Here is a 14,111-nt window from a genome sequence, read left to right as displayed (position 1 = left end):
CCCCGCAACAAGGCTTTGTGACCCAGTAGGATGCTAATACTCAAAACAATCCTTTACACAGCAGGACACTTAAAATTGTTATTTTTATTAAATGAATAAGTTCATTTAGTTCACCTAAGAGCCAAATCAATTTTTCTTATCCACAGCTTTGTATAACACTGCCTATAAATAAACGACCACATATTTCAGTATGTTTACACACCTTTGGATCATAAAAAGCACTTGGATAGTCAAAGAAACTAGAGGTACTGACTAGTCATGGTTATTACAGCCAGACTCTATTTAGATTTTGAAGTTACAAAATTTTATCTTTACCCAGGAAGTGAAAAGGCCAGTTAGCAGCATTTCAATGTTGTGAGGGATAGGTCACACAAATGGACTGGTGGCCTCCCCAGAGCATCCCTCTCTGTCACTTTGGTGAATGCGCAAGACTGCACATTCTGCCTGGCTCCCAGTCTGGTGGTGCAGGGAACTATTTTGAGCTCTGGGCCAAGATTTTCTGAGGCACTTAGCACTTCTAATGCATTTTAATGTGCCCCACATGGTTCTGCTTAACAAGAAGGATGCTTTTTTTAAGGGATGAACCACCTCTGGCTGTTGAGTTAATTCATAACATTCATATATTCTGATAACCAGTTTCTCTCTTGTGAGAGGAGAGGTCAGAATTTTTAAATCTCTCAGAAACAGCACAAGATTTATCTTTTCACACAGGCTGTACAATCACAAATGAAAAAACAAATTCAGACCTCAGAACCCAAACTTTAAGCTGCTCAGTTTTGCCCTTTGCCATTGCCCATTTTTAAATAAATAACACGCTAAACACTCATTTTAATGAGTATGATGTATTTAAAGATAGTGATAAGAAATGTTAAATTAGAACAATGTTCAAGTTGATGTCTCGTGCTGAAATTACACTTTCCTCAGTACTATTAGAACATCGATCAAGAAAAATTCAGGTAAAGATGAGAACAACCAGACATATATCACCAGAGTCTTCCTTGAAAGGATTCTCTCAGATTTTTAAGCATCTGGTTTATCAGTGCATATTAGGTCAGTGCACAATTTTCTTTATTTTTCCTGTCCTTAGAATCCTCAGCATTTAGGGCACACAAGTCAAAAATATAGGTGCAGTCAAGTAAAAAGAGAGCAATCTGTCTTTTTTGCACAAGGGAGCTTGCTGTATTTCTAGAGGGACCAGGAACTAAAAAACTGCAATTACCAAAATTGCCAAGCACAAGGCAGGAAAAAATAGACACCTGATTTCTTTTTCTCTCCTCCATGGCATTAAGTAAAGAGATGTAAATGCCACTAGGCAACTTTGATGGATACTTAAAATTACCAACAAGTCAAGAAATGCTAAGAAATTACTATGCTATACATGCATAGTTTTGAATAGACATCACCCAACCTTCTTGGAAAAACATTTTCCTGCTACTCAGCATGTCTCTAATTTTATTCCATTACCAGTTTTTTGGTACCACAAGAATTTCAATTTTATATACAATTAATGTAGAAATAAATTCTGCATTAGCAAGGAGATAGAAAAACTCAAAAGTCTTTCAATATATGATGTTCAGTTTATTAATTTTACTTTCTAAACCCTGGCATTATTGGCACTGAGAAGCACAGCAGTCATTCCTCTCCTCACTGCAGTGACTCATTTCCCTCCGTGACCGGCTTTTCTTGCTATAGAGAAGCCTTATTTTCATGTAACACTTAAAACCATCTAAGGAGTTTCAGTTCTAGAAACTTTTAAACCTTCCCAGATTACTATTTAATTCCCTTGGATCAGAAGGTTATAGAAGCTCAGCCTTCAAAAGTTGGAATACTGCCTTTATAAATAGGAAAAGAACTGGATGGTTCCAGTCAAGAAGAAAGAAGTCAAGAAACCCTTCCATTTACACCACCAGTTTTTATTCATCTCAGCTAAGTGAAGTTGAACCTCTGAAAGAGCTTCAAAGATCTGAAAAAAAATCAGTTGTTACCATCTTTAAAACAAATCAGGCCTTTAAATTAACTGAAGATGGTCACTCAAGACCTCAGCTACATGGGGAATTACTAATTCTTTTTCCATGGTAGCACTTCCAGGACCATGCAAAGAAAGCAGTTATTATCGACAGAATTAGCATGTGAACTTTGAGAAGAAATTTTAAAGGATCAAAATGCTTTTGTGTGGTTTCCAGAATAAAGGCAGCACCAGGCAAGAGGGGGCAGAAAAAGAGACAAGTGCTCACAGGTTGGTTGGGCTTACCCTTTAAAAGAAACAACAAAAAAATTAAAATAAGTTGCAGGAGTATTATTGTCATCTGTTTCCCATGGACACATTCACTTCCCTGATGATTAATTATATTAAATCCATTATCACACTGACACACACACCTTTGTCTAAATTCTGCTAAAACAACATCTTTTTTTGCCACTGTTGAAAACAGTAGACATTTCCCTGTAATAACTCCATGTCAACACAAAAATAATTTACAAAATAAACAAATAGTTTTCATATAAACTAATTTTATTAAAGTACCAAATATCCAGAAAGAATAATTCAGGTGTATCTTGTTAAAAGAGATTTAAATGTAATAATGCTTTTTAAATCTAGCAAAATATTGGTTACCTACTAGCATGAAGCACAGCAAAATTTAAGAAAAAATCTCAGTGAGATATAACTCAAGCAAATGACTTTAGGCTTTTCCCATGTGTCACCTCCCTCTTCTTCTAAGTAAAGAACACACAGACCTTTTTTGAGTTTTTATCCAGTTAAGGATTACATCTTTACCTGTTTGTATGTCTGGTTTCACAGACCATCAAAAGGCCTGCTCAGGTTCACCTGAAACTAGCCAAGATGTACAGGCAAAAAGACCATATGCATGCCACCCTAAAATAACACAAGAACTGGTAAACGGAGTTGTATTAAAGGTCCAATGAACCCAATATCCTTTGTAAATACAGGAGGCTTAAGAAAAGTTTAAAAACAAATCAGTCACACCACAATCACTCCAGCTTTTGGCAGACAAACATCTGAGATGAAGCCTTTACCATAAGCTGGCAAGTGTAGTAGTCATGCCTGTCTCTTCCTTTCCAATAAGAATAGTTTATAATGATTACAGACACAAAACTCACAGAGAAACAAAAATCAATCATATAGATCCTTGTTGTCAGTCATAACAACTTCATTTTAATGACTGGATTTGCAGTAACTTGCTCCTGCTGTAACTTTGGGTTTCGTACATCTCCTGCCCACATGGACCCCTGAAGGGCTTTGTAAAAAATTGGCTACCTGCTTTTTTAAATCAGGAGTGGCCTTGCTCTTTTGTCACATGAAAAGGTATCAACTCTAATCCACCTTCCTAAAAATTTAAGTCTAAGCTTCTCAGTATAGCTTTTGTAATGTTTCTTTCATAACCATGGGACTTTTAATGTATGACTGAATATACTAGATGAACAGATTTTGTATGTCACCAACAGATGTTGCTGTGACATTTTATCCAAGTTGTTTGACCCTTAAGACATAACAATATTCTTGTTCTCTGGCAAGCTGGGATACCAGCTGACTTCCATTATTGATTTACATGGCCTGCTACTGTAGCTGCATAGAAAATGCAAGGTTCCACCTTGTAACAGGGCACTTCAAAAAGACACCTCAACTCTCCAACTGAAAGCGTTTATAACCTATGTTGTTAGTCATAACAAATGTTCCATTTTATCATTACTACTGATTTTATTTATATTACATCATTGTGATACTCACAGATCAGCGGTGCACTTGGCCTGCAACTAATAGACAGCTAATGCAAGATCCATGTCTTACTGTTCTAGAACTTGGATGGCAAACGGTCTGATGTAATTATAGCGGCAGATTTTTCTTTTTCTTCCGGTTTCTATCCCTGTCTTCATTCCCACAATCTCCTTCCAAAGTCCTTCTCTTAACCACTTAAATACCCATATCTCCTCTGCTGTCTGGCCATGCTTATGAAGGATCACACCACTTAAATGCTGGGCATTTTCTTCCCTTCTATTCTTATCAAATGAGAGGAATATTAGTTGTGGGACCCGGGAGAGGAGCTGGGATGGTTCTGCCCTTGCTTCACTACCAGTCTTAGTTTCTTGTGCAAAGCAGGTTTACAGATGATGCTGTTATTCCAGTGGCTGTTCTCTCATCAGAACACATGGATCAGTTCATCCACATTCAGCAGTGAGACAGGAATACGAGACATAGTTCATTTCCTTTGGGTCCCAGAGGTCGGATACAGGTTGGTGACCTCCAGGAAGATGAGCTGAGCTCATCTGTCAGTGCTGCTTTTGGCAGCAGACAACAGCAATCAGACAGGGTGTCTGGATATCTGATCGGGCAGACATCAGCTCAGCCACCCGCAGTGTGCACCACCTGCACTGCAGGGAAGGGGAAAGCTGGGGACGGGGTAAAACCCTGCAAATGGGGCACAGGAGACCTCACTCATTTGAGGCATCACTGCCCCTGTGCCCCAAAGAATAGCTTCTCTCATGGTGGTGTGGTTTAGGCTTGCACATTATGCCCCTCTACTCTAACCCTCTACCCTCATTCCTTCTTTTCTTCATTGTTTACACAACTCATTTTGGTCCTTCCCCTTCTCTCAGTCTCTTATTTGCCCCTTAAAGACATCAGCCAGAAAAGAGATTGACACCACTTGCTTTTTGGTAATTACAGTCTGGTTATCTCCTGAGACAGAGAAGAAAAGAAGAGCATGAAAGCAGGGGCAAAACTTGTGGAAACTCAGTGACCTACATTATCTCACTGGATATTATCGCTCTAAAACTATTAGGAAGATTAATGTTGTCAGCTCCATTTTAGGGACTTTGACATACATGCACACTTTAGAGTATTTCATAAAGACTGATGTAGTCATCTGCTTTAAATACAGCAGACCTTTTGCAAATAATAGCTTTGTATTTCTCTGACAAGGTATAATCCACAGTAAAATATATATTTGCGTGAATAGCCTTGATCCATTAAAGGAAAGAAAAGGGATTTAGTCAGTAGAAAGAGTTGCAAATTTCCAATACTATTATGCAGATTTAAGCTAAGAGGCAAATAATTCAAAAACATTTCTGTAGTCATCATTAAAATGAAGAATTCTGCTTTGTCATGATATGACTTACAAGCAGAAGGGCATTTTAATAAATCACATCTCCTCCAGTCTCCTTAATACTTAGACTTTTCCTCCCCCATTTCTGCTGACAATGGGAATATCCAGGTGATATGTCTTAATTGTTGATTCACCCTCCTATTTTGTGAATTCCACTGTAGGCTACACTCAAAATGAGTTACACTGTGTACTACAATTATTTCAGAATTTAGTATTTTCTTTTAGAATTAATAAAATCAAGAAGTGTATATTGACAAGCAGTTACTTTGAAAAGCTTTTTATATCAGTTGTCTCTTTTTTCTCAGAGTATCTAGATTTATAGTCCTTAGGGTGGCTCATGAAAGCCATTTTCTTGTAATCAACAAGCCAACTGCTAAAGCTCATTTCCCCTGGAAACTGCTTTCCTGATGCCTTCTACTCCAAAACCTACCTCCAATGTCTCTGGATTAGATTTCAAATTATTTTCAGAACATGTATGCTGAAAACATCCCCGACTGCAGTTGGCACATTACCAGTAAATGGTGTGAATTTAAAGGCAGGTGGCATTAATTTACTGCCATGTTTTCTAACTTTTAAACTCTACCTATGAGAGGTCCAGTTTCACTGTCAGTGCTGAGGTTTCCAGGTACTGTAGCAGGATTTTCAATAGTTCCTCATAGCAAGTGTGACATTATGCAATAGCATTGCAGATGCAGACTCTTTGCCAGCCATAGCTCTGGAAATATATCTACAGTTTTATCAGGCAGAAAGGAGCCAGTTTAAACTTGGCACCCAAAGGCATTTCTTCCCTGCCCAGCCATGATGCTGCAGAAGTTTCCACCCAACAGTGAACCCAAGCTGGGTCCTGCATCCCTGCTGGGTGCTCTGACCACAGATGACAGGGCAGCCCTTTCCTTCACAGTCCTTGGAAAAGCTGTTCTCTGCCTCCTCAAAACTCTGCTGACTCTCTTCATTCAACACCAAACTGAGACAACATGGGAGTCTCTTCAGTAGTGTGTTATTTCTCTTTCAGAGGGCTCTTCAGAACAAAAAAGCCCTATTTTTGGTTTCATAATAGAAGAAACAGGATAGAGTTGCATTAATTCCATGTTAAAAGATTACTAAATTTGTATTTCAGGTGTTGATACACACTTTACAAGTTATTTTGCAAGCAACTAGTTCATGACTGAAAATGTTAAGGGTTGTATTCAAACAAAGTTTTTAAGAATAGTTTGTAAAGCAGTTATGTTTGATATTTCGGTATTATAATCAGACTCTTTCTTTGTACACTCCTGTTTTTAATGTGTCCTTATAATAAGCAAAACCAAATTTTCAACATTCTCTCAGCTGTATTGGGATATAGTAAATTCACTGGGGTGGAGAATGCAGCAACTGTGATCATGCAAGCGAATAGTTTTATACTTAGAATCTAAAGTAAAAACAAAGTATTCTGTGTCTGTGAAGCTGAAGCAATATGGAAGCACTGTAAATTTTCAGTTAAACAGATGTGTGGGGTTTTTATTAGATCTACAAAATTATTGAGTTACAGAAGCACAGGGTCAAACCCAGTGACTACTGGGAAAAAAACAAAATTGCTGTTTTTATTATAGCAGAGACTGTAGATAAGGGAGAGTCACAATGACTGAAACCACCTTTCATTTCCAAATGAACCCTGCAAAGTGTAGCTGGCACACAACAGCAGGATGATTTGGTTAGGTCTGTATCACCATGTGTAATACTATATAACTTACCTTGCTGGAAAATTTAATTTAAAAAAACTTGGAAGCTACTGTTATATTTACACATACAGAGACAAACAAAAATGTGAGAAAAATTATTGCCAAGGAATCTCTCCAACTGGAATAATCTGCTTTTAGTGTGGTATCAGAATTAGGTATCTGCAGCCTGCATCTGTACAATGAACCCCCTTTGCTGCAAGTAACATATCATACCTTTTTCTGCCTTGCTTGTGTTATGCTTTTCAAGTAGGAGGTACCGAGGACTTTCAGGAAGAAAAGGCAGAATCGCAGCTTGTATTAATGATGGAACAATGATTGCTCCAAACAAGAAAGGCCACCGAGATTCCTGCAAATGGATGCAAACAGGAGTCAGTAATATTCTCCCACCTGGAAGAAAAATAGTTTTGATGGGAAACACTGTGATTTTTCATCATTCCAAGTATTGAATCTGTCACCAGAGTGATGTGTTCCTCCTGAGCTTAGTAAGCACTTTGAACACTTCCCCTCAGATCATCTTACTCAAGGGCCAAGCCCCCAAACTTTTTTCTGTTGACAGTTTTTATTTTCCATTCTCCCACTTCAGCAAGGCCTAAAGCACCATGTGCTGCATGGTCTGGTATGTAATCCACACCTCAAACATGAAATGGGCCCCAAGATAACTAAATAACTCCAGAAATAATGGGTGGGGTATCTCCTAGCCAAATTTTTCCCTTGCCCTTTTAGGTGAGAGAGGTGTTTTAAAAACTTCTCCTGGGATGGGAAAACAGCATGAGAAAGTGTTTTTGCAAACAATTTAAAACTTGAGGTAATCGGTCATCCTAAGAGCCTGTATTACCATGAAGTCTTCAAGACCCTACTTCTTCATTCCTTTTTTATTTTTTTTTCCAACTGAGTGGAAAACTTTACTTAATGCAGGTGAATCAAAAGTATTTAATACTGTTTATAGACAGATAAGCCCAAATCTTATTTTAAAAACTAGAAAGCTAAGGTTAAGACTTTAAAACCAGTCAATAATCACATAATCAAAGCAGGTACTGATTTGTAAACAATAACAGGAGAACAGGCAGTATAACTTGTCACCTTCATTCCATATCTGCCTGGAATGATTTCCTGTAATATAAACCTGTTTGCTATGTACCATATAAAAAATCTATGGGGTGTTAGAATTTTTGAAAATATTTCCAAATAAAAATCTTACTCTTGATCAGCACAGCATATTTTCTGTAGGTTTTTTTCCACAATGTCAAGGAGACTTCTTAACAGAAAAAGTATTCTTAGTAAACTGTTATTATCAGCAATCTCCCCACCTGTGGAGACTTCCATGGAATAAGCTTACACTCCTTTTAAAGTCTCCTATAGTGTATGGTTTATCAGTTGGTCCCATTTATCACAAATAACTCTTATGAAAGTGTTATTTTGAAAAAGTTGTGAACAAGACTCTGAACTCACCCTTCACAATAAATAGCAAGCCCTGCTACTATAATGAAAAGCCCTCTATTTTTGTCACATAAGACACTGAGTGTCCTTTATTTCCTCTATTAAAGATTTCTATTTTACTTTTCATCATGCTACCTTTTAAAGCCTTAAGGTAAACACTCATAAATATGCTCCCACTTGCCATTTTGGCATGAATCAGTAAGTCACTGAAGCCAATGGAAACTTCTCCATCCATTTCAAAAGATTTCATGTCTATTCAACATTATGAGCGTGTGTTCTACTTGCTTTCCTCTTAATTTATATTATAGAATTTTAACTCCTTCCTCCCACTACAGAAAAGGAATAGTAGGGCTAATGTAAGTTTAAAGGATTCATTAAAATGGCTGGAAATCAGGCTGAACTAGACCCTACAAAGAGAACTAAGAGAAGCAGGGAAAAGAAGGGTTTAATAACCTCTTCCGGAAGGAATACAGAAGGACATATACTGGTACAGTGCTCAAAAGCAGTAGTAAGCTAAAGGCAAAAGACAGTGTAGGTGACTTAGAAGACACTTAAAACACTTTGCCTCAATTGTCAGCAGTAAAGAGAAGCACACAGGCACTACTGGGAGATAAGAAAAAAACCTACATCCCATTTTATTTCAGGAAGAACTTATACGAGCATTAAATATTTTAATTACAGGGGACCTGATTTTATTACCTGCTCAGAATTGGTACAAAAAACATGTCAAGACAGTAAAATTTTAATTTTAAACTGTCACATTATGGATATTTGCTTAGGCTAGAGCCTGAAAAACCTGGCTTTGATGTATTTACAGAAGACAGTTAAATAGTAGAGCAAGTTTGACAACCACAGACTCATTCAAAGGTTGATGTAATAAAGTGCAAAGCTGTAGAGGCAGAAGATCAGGCAGAAGGGAGGGGGATAAAGCATGGCATGGATTTATCAGCTGTGAATGAGACAAGATTAAGGTGCATTGGAATACAGTAAAGAAAATGTTGCCATGTCAGAAAATCATCAGCTAAAATGCAGAAAATGGAACTTACTGTAACCATCAAAAAGTGGAAAAGAAAGTGACATGGGGAAATGTCAACAGGCGCTGCTGACAGATGAACTATCCATACCAAACTCAATTATCTATTTAAGCACCAGTTACATTTTATCTTTTCAGCAATTAGGAAGATTTTGATAAAATGTGAAGACACTCTCAACACCAAACAGGTTAACAATATCCGCATAGATAAATTTTAACGGGGGAACTAAATTGTTTGCAGGGTCATGCAGCAGAGGAGGGAAGAAGTCCTGAACTGCCCTGGACATGGGCACTCACTTTTTGAAACATCTGTTGCAGGCAGTTAAATATCCCAGTATGAGATGGATAACAGGATCAAAAAGACTGAGTAGGGAAAGATGCGACTGTGGCAGGCTTCACTCTCTCTGTTTCTCTCTAAATAATTTCACAGACACAGAGAAACATAGAATGGTTTGGGTTGGCAGAGACCTCAAAGATCACCTTGTTCCAATCCCCTGCTATGGGCAGGGACACCTTCCACTATCCCAGGCTGCTCAGAGCCCCATTCACCCTGGCCTTGAACACTTCTGGGGCTGGTGCATCCACAGCTTCTCTGGGCAGTCTGGTCCAGAGTCTCACCACTCTCACAGTGAAGAATTTCTTCCTAACATCTGTGCTAAACCTCTCCTCCTTCAGTTTAATAAATAGATTATATTTATTTATTTATGTATTTATTTTAAAAGTATAATCTGGACATAGATCCCACTCCCCATTCCCAACTGAGTCTCAGCCACTATTGCACAGTCAGGCTCCTTGTTTGCTCTCTCCCCAGGGTTTGGGTTTCTGTGCTGTAGAGATCCCCATGTCCCATTGAGCACCCTGACCCTAACTGCTCCCAGGCAAGCTTCCCACATCCTGTCTCCTGTCCATTCTAGAGCCACAGGGAAATGCCCACACCCCAAACACCTTCTCCTAGGCTCTGTCTGGACATGGGGTAGCACAGGACACTGCCCAGAGGATCCCAGCCCTGCTCTGCTTCCTTGTGTAACCACCATGCTGCCTCACAGAACTGTCAAGGGCTTGGTTACCTCTACTGCTTGAAATGTGAGGGAGGTGATATCAAAATAAATGCTCATTCCCCCTTTTTAACATTCAGGGCACAGGATGAACTGTGATCCCCCAGTGAGCAGGTCTATTTACTAGTCACTATTAAATAGTTACCATTTAAGTATTCTTTCTGGAGCTAATTCCTTGAGGAAGGGGTTCTGATGAGTTTACTACAGTGCTGAACAACTTATAAACGGAAATTACCTTTTTGTTAAATTTCTCATGTAAAATGGCATATTTTACCCATTTTGTATGTGGGGAACAAAGAGACAAAAGCCTCTTGCATCCAGTGCAAGATACTCAAATCATCCAGGAAATAGTGATTTGGTACTCTTCTTTTTATGTTTCTATAAGAAGCAGGAACACTTTAAAAATTTTAGTTTGGCAAAATATAATTACACACACAGACAGAAAGAATTACATCTAGTCTAATTTTTAGATGTCCTGAAGCATCTAGCCTCACCTTCCTGCTGCAGCTACAGAAGGATGCAGGTCTCTGTGATATTGTGTCACATCTGCCAGTTCCACAGGGACACATAAGGTACCATAGGGCATCAAGATGATACTATGTGCTTATATTCAAGCATTTGAATTTTGTCCTTTCTTGTAGAGACTTGGCACAAAAAATGCATATCAGAAATACTGCATTTGCCACACAAAAAAAATTGTATCCCTTCTCAGAACAGACTGGGTAAACTTATTTATGCATGTAAAGCCGAGAATACTGCACAAGTTCAGCATTTCTCTGTTAATCTGCTACCATACTACATAAAACACTCCTAAAAGTAAAGGACAACCGCTTTGGCCTGGGGCTAAGGACTGAAAAAGCACTGAGATGGAACTAATTTCTTAGCATTAGACCTGTCTTTTCTTCCTTTAGTCAAGGGTACGGCACAGTGGTGATGATCATGAGGCAGCTGAGAAAAGAGAACTTCTACATCTCAGGCTTCAGAGCAGCTACTCAAGCAAGGTGCAGAACAACTGCCTTCCTCTTACCTTCTTTGTATCCCTCAGACACTGCTCTACAACCTCCTCTGGATGCAGAGTATGCTGATCTCACATCCTTACTGGACACAATTTTCTCTTTGCGTGATCATTTCTGTAACCCAGTTTGTCAAAATACATTTCAATAACAGAGTTATAAATTGCTGACCTTCCTGTTTAAAACAGAGGCAAGCCAGATAATATGTGTATTTCACATCTGTTCTGCACTCAGATGTGTATTTTTACAGGTCACTAATACAGGTGTACCTCCGACAAGAAGTTTACTCAAGTATCAGTATCTTCCCAGGTAATTACCAGTACAGAAGGCTACCAGACTCAAGGCTGTACAAGTCTGATGTAAAATTCACAGAAGTCAGCAGGAAGTTTTTATTACTGAGTACATGGCCTTTGAATCAGTACTTAAAACAACCTTGAAAGTGTCTGGTGTCTTCATCCCATGATTTTTTCTTCACTAAATGGCATGTTAGATCATGTACTCACTGAGAGGGAGAATTAAAGTGTTCGTTACAAGTTCCCCAGATGGTTTTTTGCCCAGCTTTTTATTGGAGTAACAACTAGCTTTTTACTGCACACTTACATGGCATAATTTGTCTTCATTGCTCATTCATCTCCAAGAGAAGTAAAAATTTCAGAGAAAAGCAATGGGAAATGGTGAGCTTTCAAATGGGATTATTATCAGCAGCCAGCATATATCCTTGAGCTTCTTCAGGAAGAAATATTAGAGCTATGCTGGAGCTAGGCAAAATTTCTGACAGAACTTCCTTTCAGCAATGCATTTAGACTCAGGTTAACTTCAATAAATAACAAAATACAAAATAATAAATGAAAATAATTGAGGAGGATGAGATTCAGTTTTTCAAACATGAGCACATACTATCATTCTGATGCCCTTGGGTACCTCAGATGTCTCTGTGGGACTGGCAGATGCAACACATATAACTCCAGAGACCTGCGTGCTTTTGGGACTGCAATGGGAGATGAAGAGAAGTGCTCCAGGGTGTCTAGAAACTGCATTAGACACAAATCTTTTTTTATGTGGTTATATTTTGCCAAACTGAATTTACAGAATTATATATCTAATAAGTTTTGTTATATCAAGTTAAAGAGACTAAGTTATATCAAGTTAAAGAGAAAAATAAGTGTAAAAATACACAAAGCATGTTTGTTGTTTTAAAAACAACTAGAATGGTTGAATATTTAATCTTAACATTTTTTAATGACAACAAATCTGGTTTAGATTAAAAAAAAAAACAAAACAAACTCATTTTTATTTGACATTTACTTCCAGTTTAAAAAATCCCTCAAAATATTAATCAAGAATATACCTCCCAGTTTTTTTCCTTTTGCCATCAGTTTCAAAAGCAAAGACACTCGAGTCTAGAAAACACACCCTCCTACTCAATATGATGACTGCATGCTATCTCACAATGCTTGACGAACTTACCACACCATTAATAGCTAATTTGTAAAGGACAAATTTGCATATTAGGACATGAATTTGCAATAATGGATGGTTCGACAATGTATAATGGAAAGTAAAATGGAAATGTTAATCATCTAGGACCTTCAAAAAGGTTTAAGTGGTGCTTATCTCCCCAGCGTGTGAAACACTCTTGGAAGGAAGTCACAGGTCAAATTGTTTTAGATTTATTGCTTAATAACATATTTGTAAATATTATCAAATACTCAAGCATTAAGGAAACAGGGAAATCTGAAATGTTCACTTGCTTGTAAACATCTGAAGCAGAGTCCAACATACAGAGGGTAAAGTGGGTTTTATAGACAGACGCTGCTTGTTATTAGGTCAGCTACAATAATTGAAAAACTCACCTTTTTAAGTCTGATAAAGTAACAGAAAGTCATACTTTAAATGTTAGTAAAAACACATGCTCTAAGTTCAGTTACATGTGTTAACTATGTTTCAGTGGATAAGGAGAACATTTTCTGGCAAATTTTAAGCAACTGCTATCAGCCTCCATGGTGTTTGGTGTCTTTTTTTCCTTCACATCCGTTGAAGGACATCTTTCCAGGAAAGCTTGTCTACTACTTTTCCAACTGACCTAATTAAGCACAGAACAGCTACATAGAAATCTTCTCAAGAGTCAGGTGAGGACTGGTTCACTGTCTATGAGTAGCAATCCTCACTGATGATAAACTTGCATCCCAACATTAGATGCTCTGCCATTAAGTCTTTTGTTCAATGCTGAGTCTAAATTATGTATCTATCTCCATAGTGATCTTGCTTCTATAACCACAATTCCGTTTTCAGACAACTCCTCTCCTGTAGGATGTTCTCCTTCCCAAATGCAAAACAGCAACATTTCAATACTACATATGGCCAATCAACCATGTGTTGTTAAACTTCAGGAACTGAAGCCTCACAGCAAAACTTTAATGGACTGAAACTCATTTGCAAATATGAAGACACACAGCTGTTTTCCCATGCATTACTTAATGAGTTCTGTACAGAAAAGGGATGAATAAATACTGTTGTGTCTGTCTCAGGGAAGCAATAAAAAGTTGATTTATAATTTCCAGTAAATACATAATCTCAGCCAATCCACAATAGATATAAACAAAATACCTCACTTAATGTCTCCATTAGAAATATATCAACACACACCACATTCTCCCAGCAGGGCTGGTATAACAGACTAGACCTCTTCCCATGGGTGCTATTGAGCTATGAATATGCAACAACCCAGAGGG

General features: G+C 38.0%; 1 protein-coding gene across 1 annotated transcript in view; it reads right to left on the bottom strand.

Annotated features, from left to right (window-relative positions):
• SLC2A9 (solute carrier family 2 member 9) overlaps window positions 1-14,111 on the bottom strand; it is an 83,373-nt gene that overhangs the window by 47,129 nt on the left and 22,133 nt on the right. Inside the window, exon 6 of the mRNA XM_042053459.1 lies at window positions 7,055-7,187. Coding sequence (XP_041909393.1) covers window positions 7,055-7,187 — 133 coding nt within the window. The remainder of the gene's footprint in view (window positions 1-7,054; window positions 7,188-14,111) is intronic.

This window comes from Corvus kubaryi, unplaced genomic scaffold (assembly GCF_017639235.1).
Source record: "Corvus kubaryi isolate FWS band 111438036 unplaced genomic scaffold, C.kubaryi_AGA036_p1.0 split1-131, whole genome shotgun sequence".
NCBI classification, from domain to species: Eukaryota; Metazoa; Chordata; class Aves; order Passeriformes; family Corvidae; genus Corvus; species Corvus kubaryi.
Note: the sequence above shows the minus strand (reverse complement) of the source record. Positions and strands in the feature narration are given on the sequence as shown.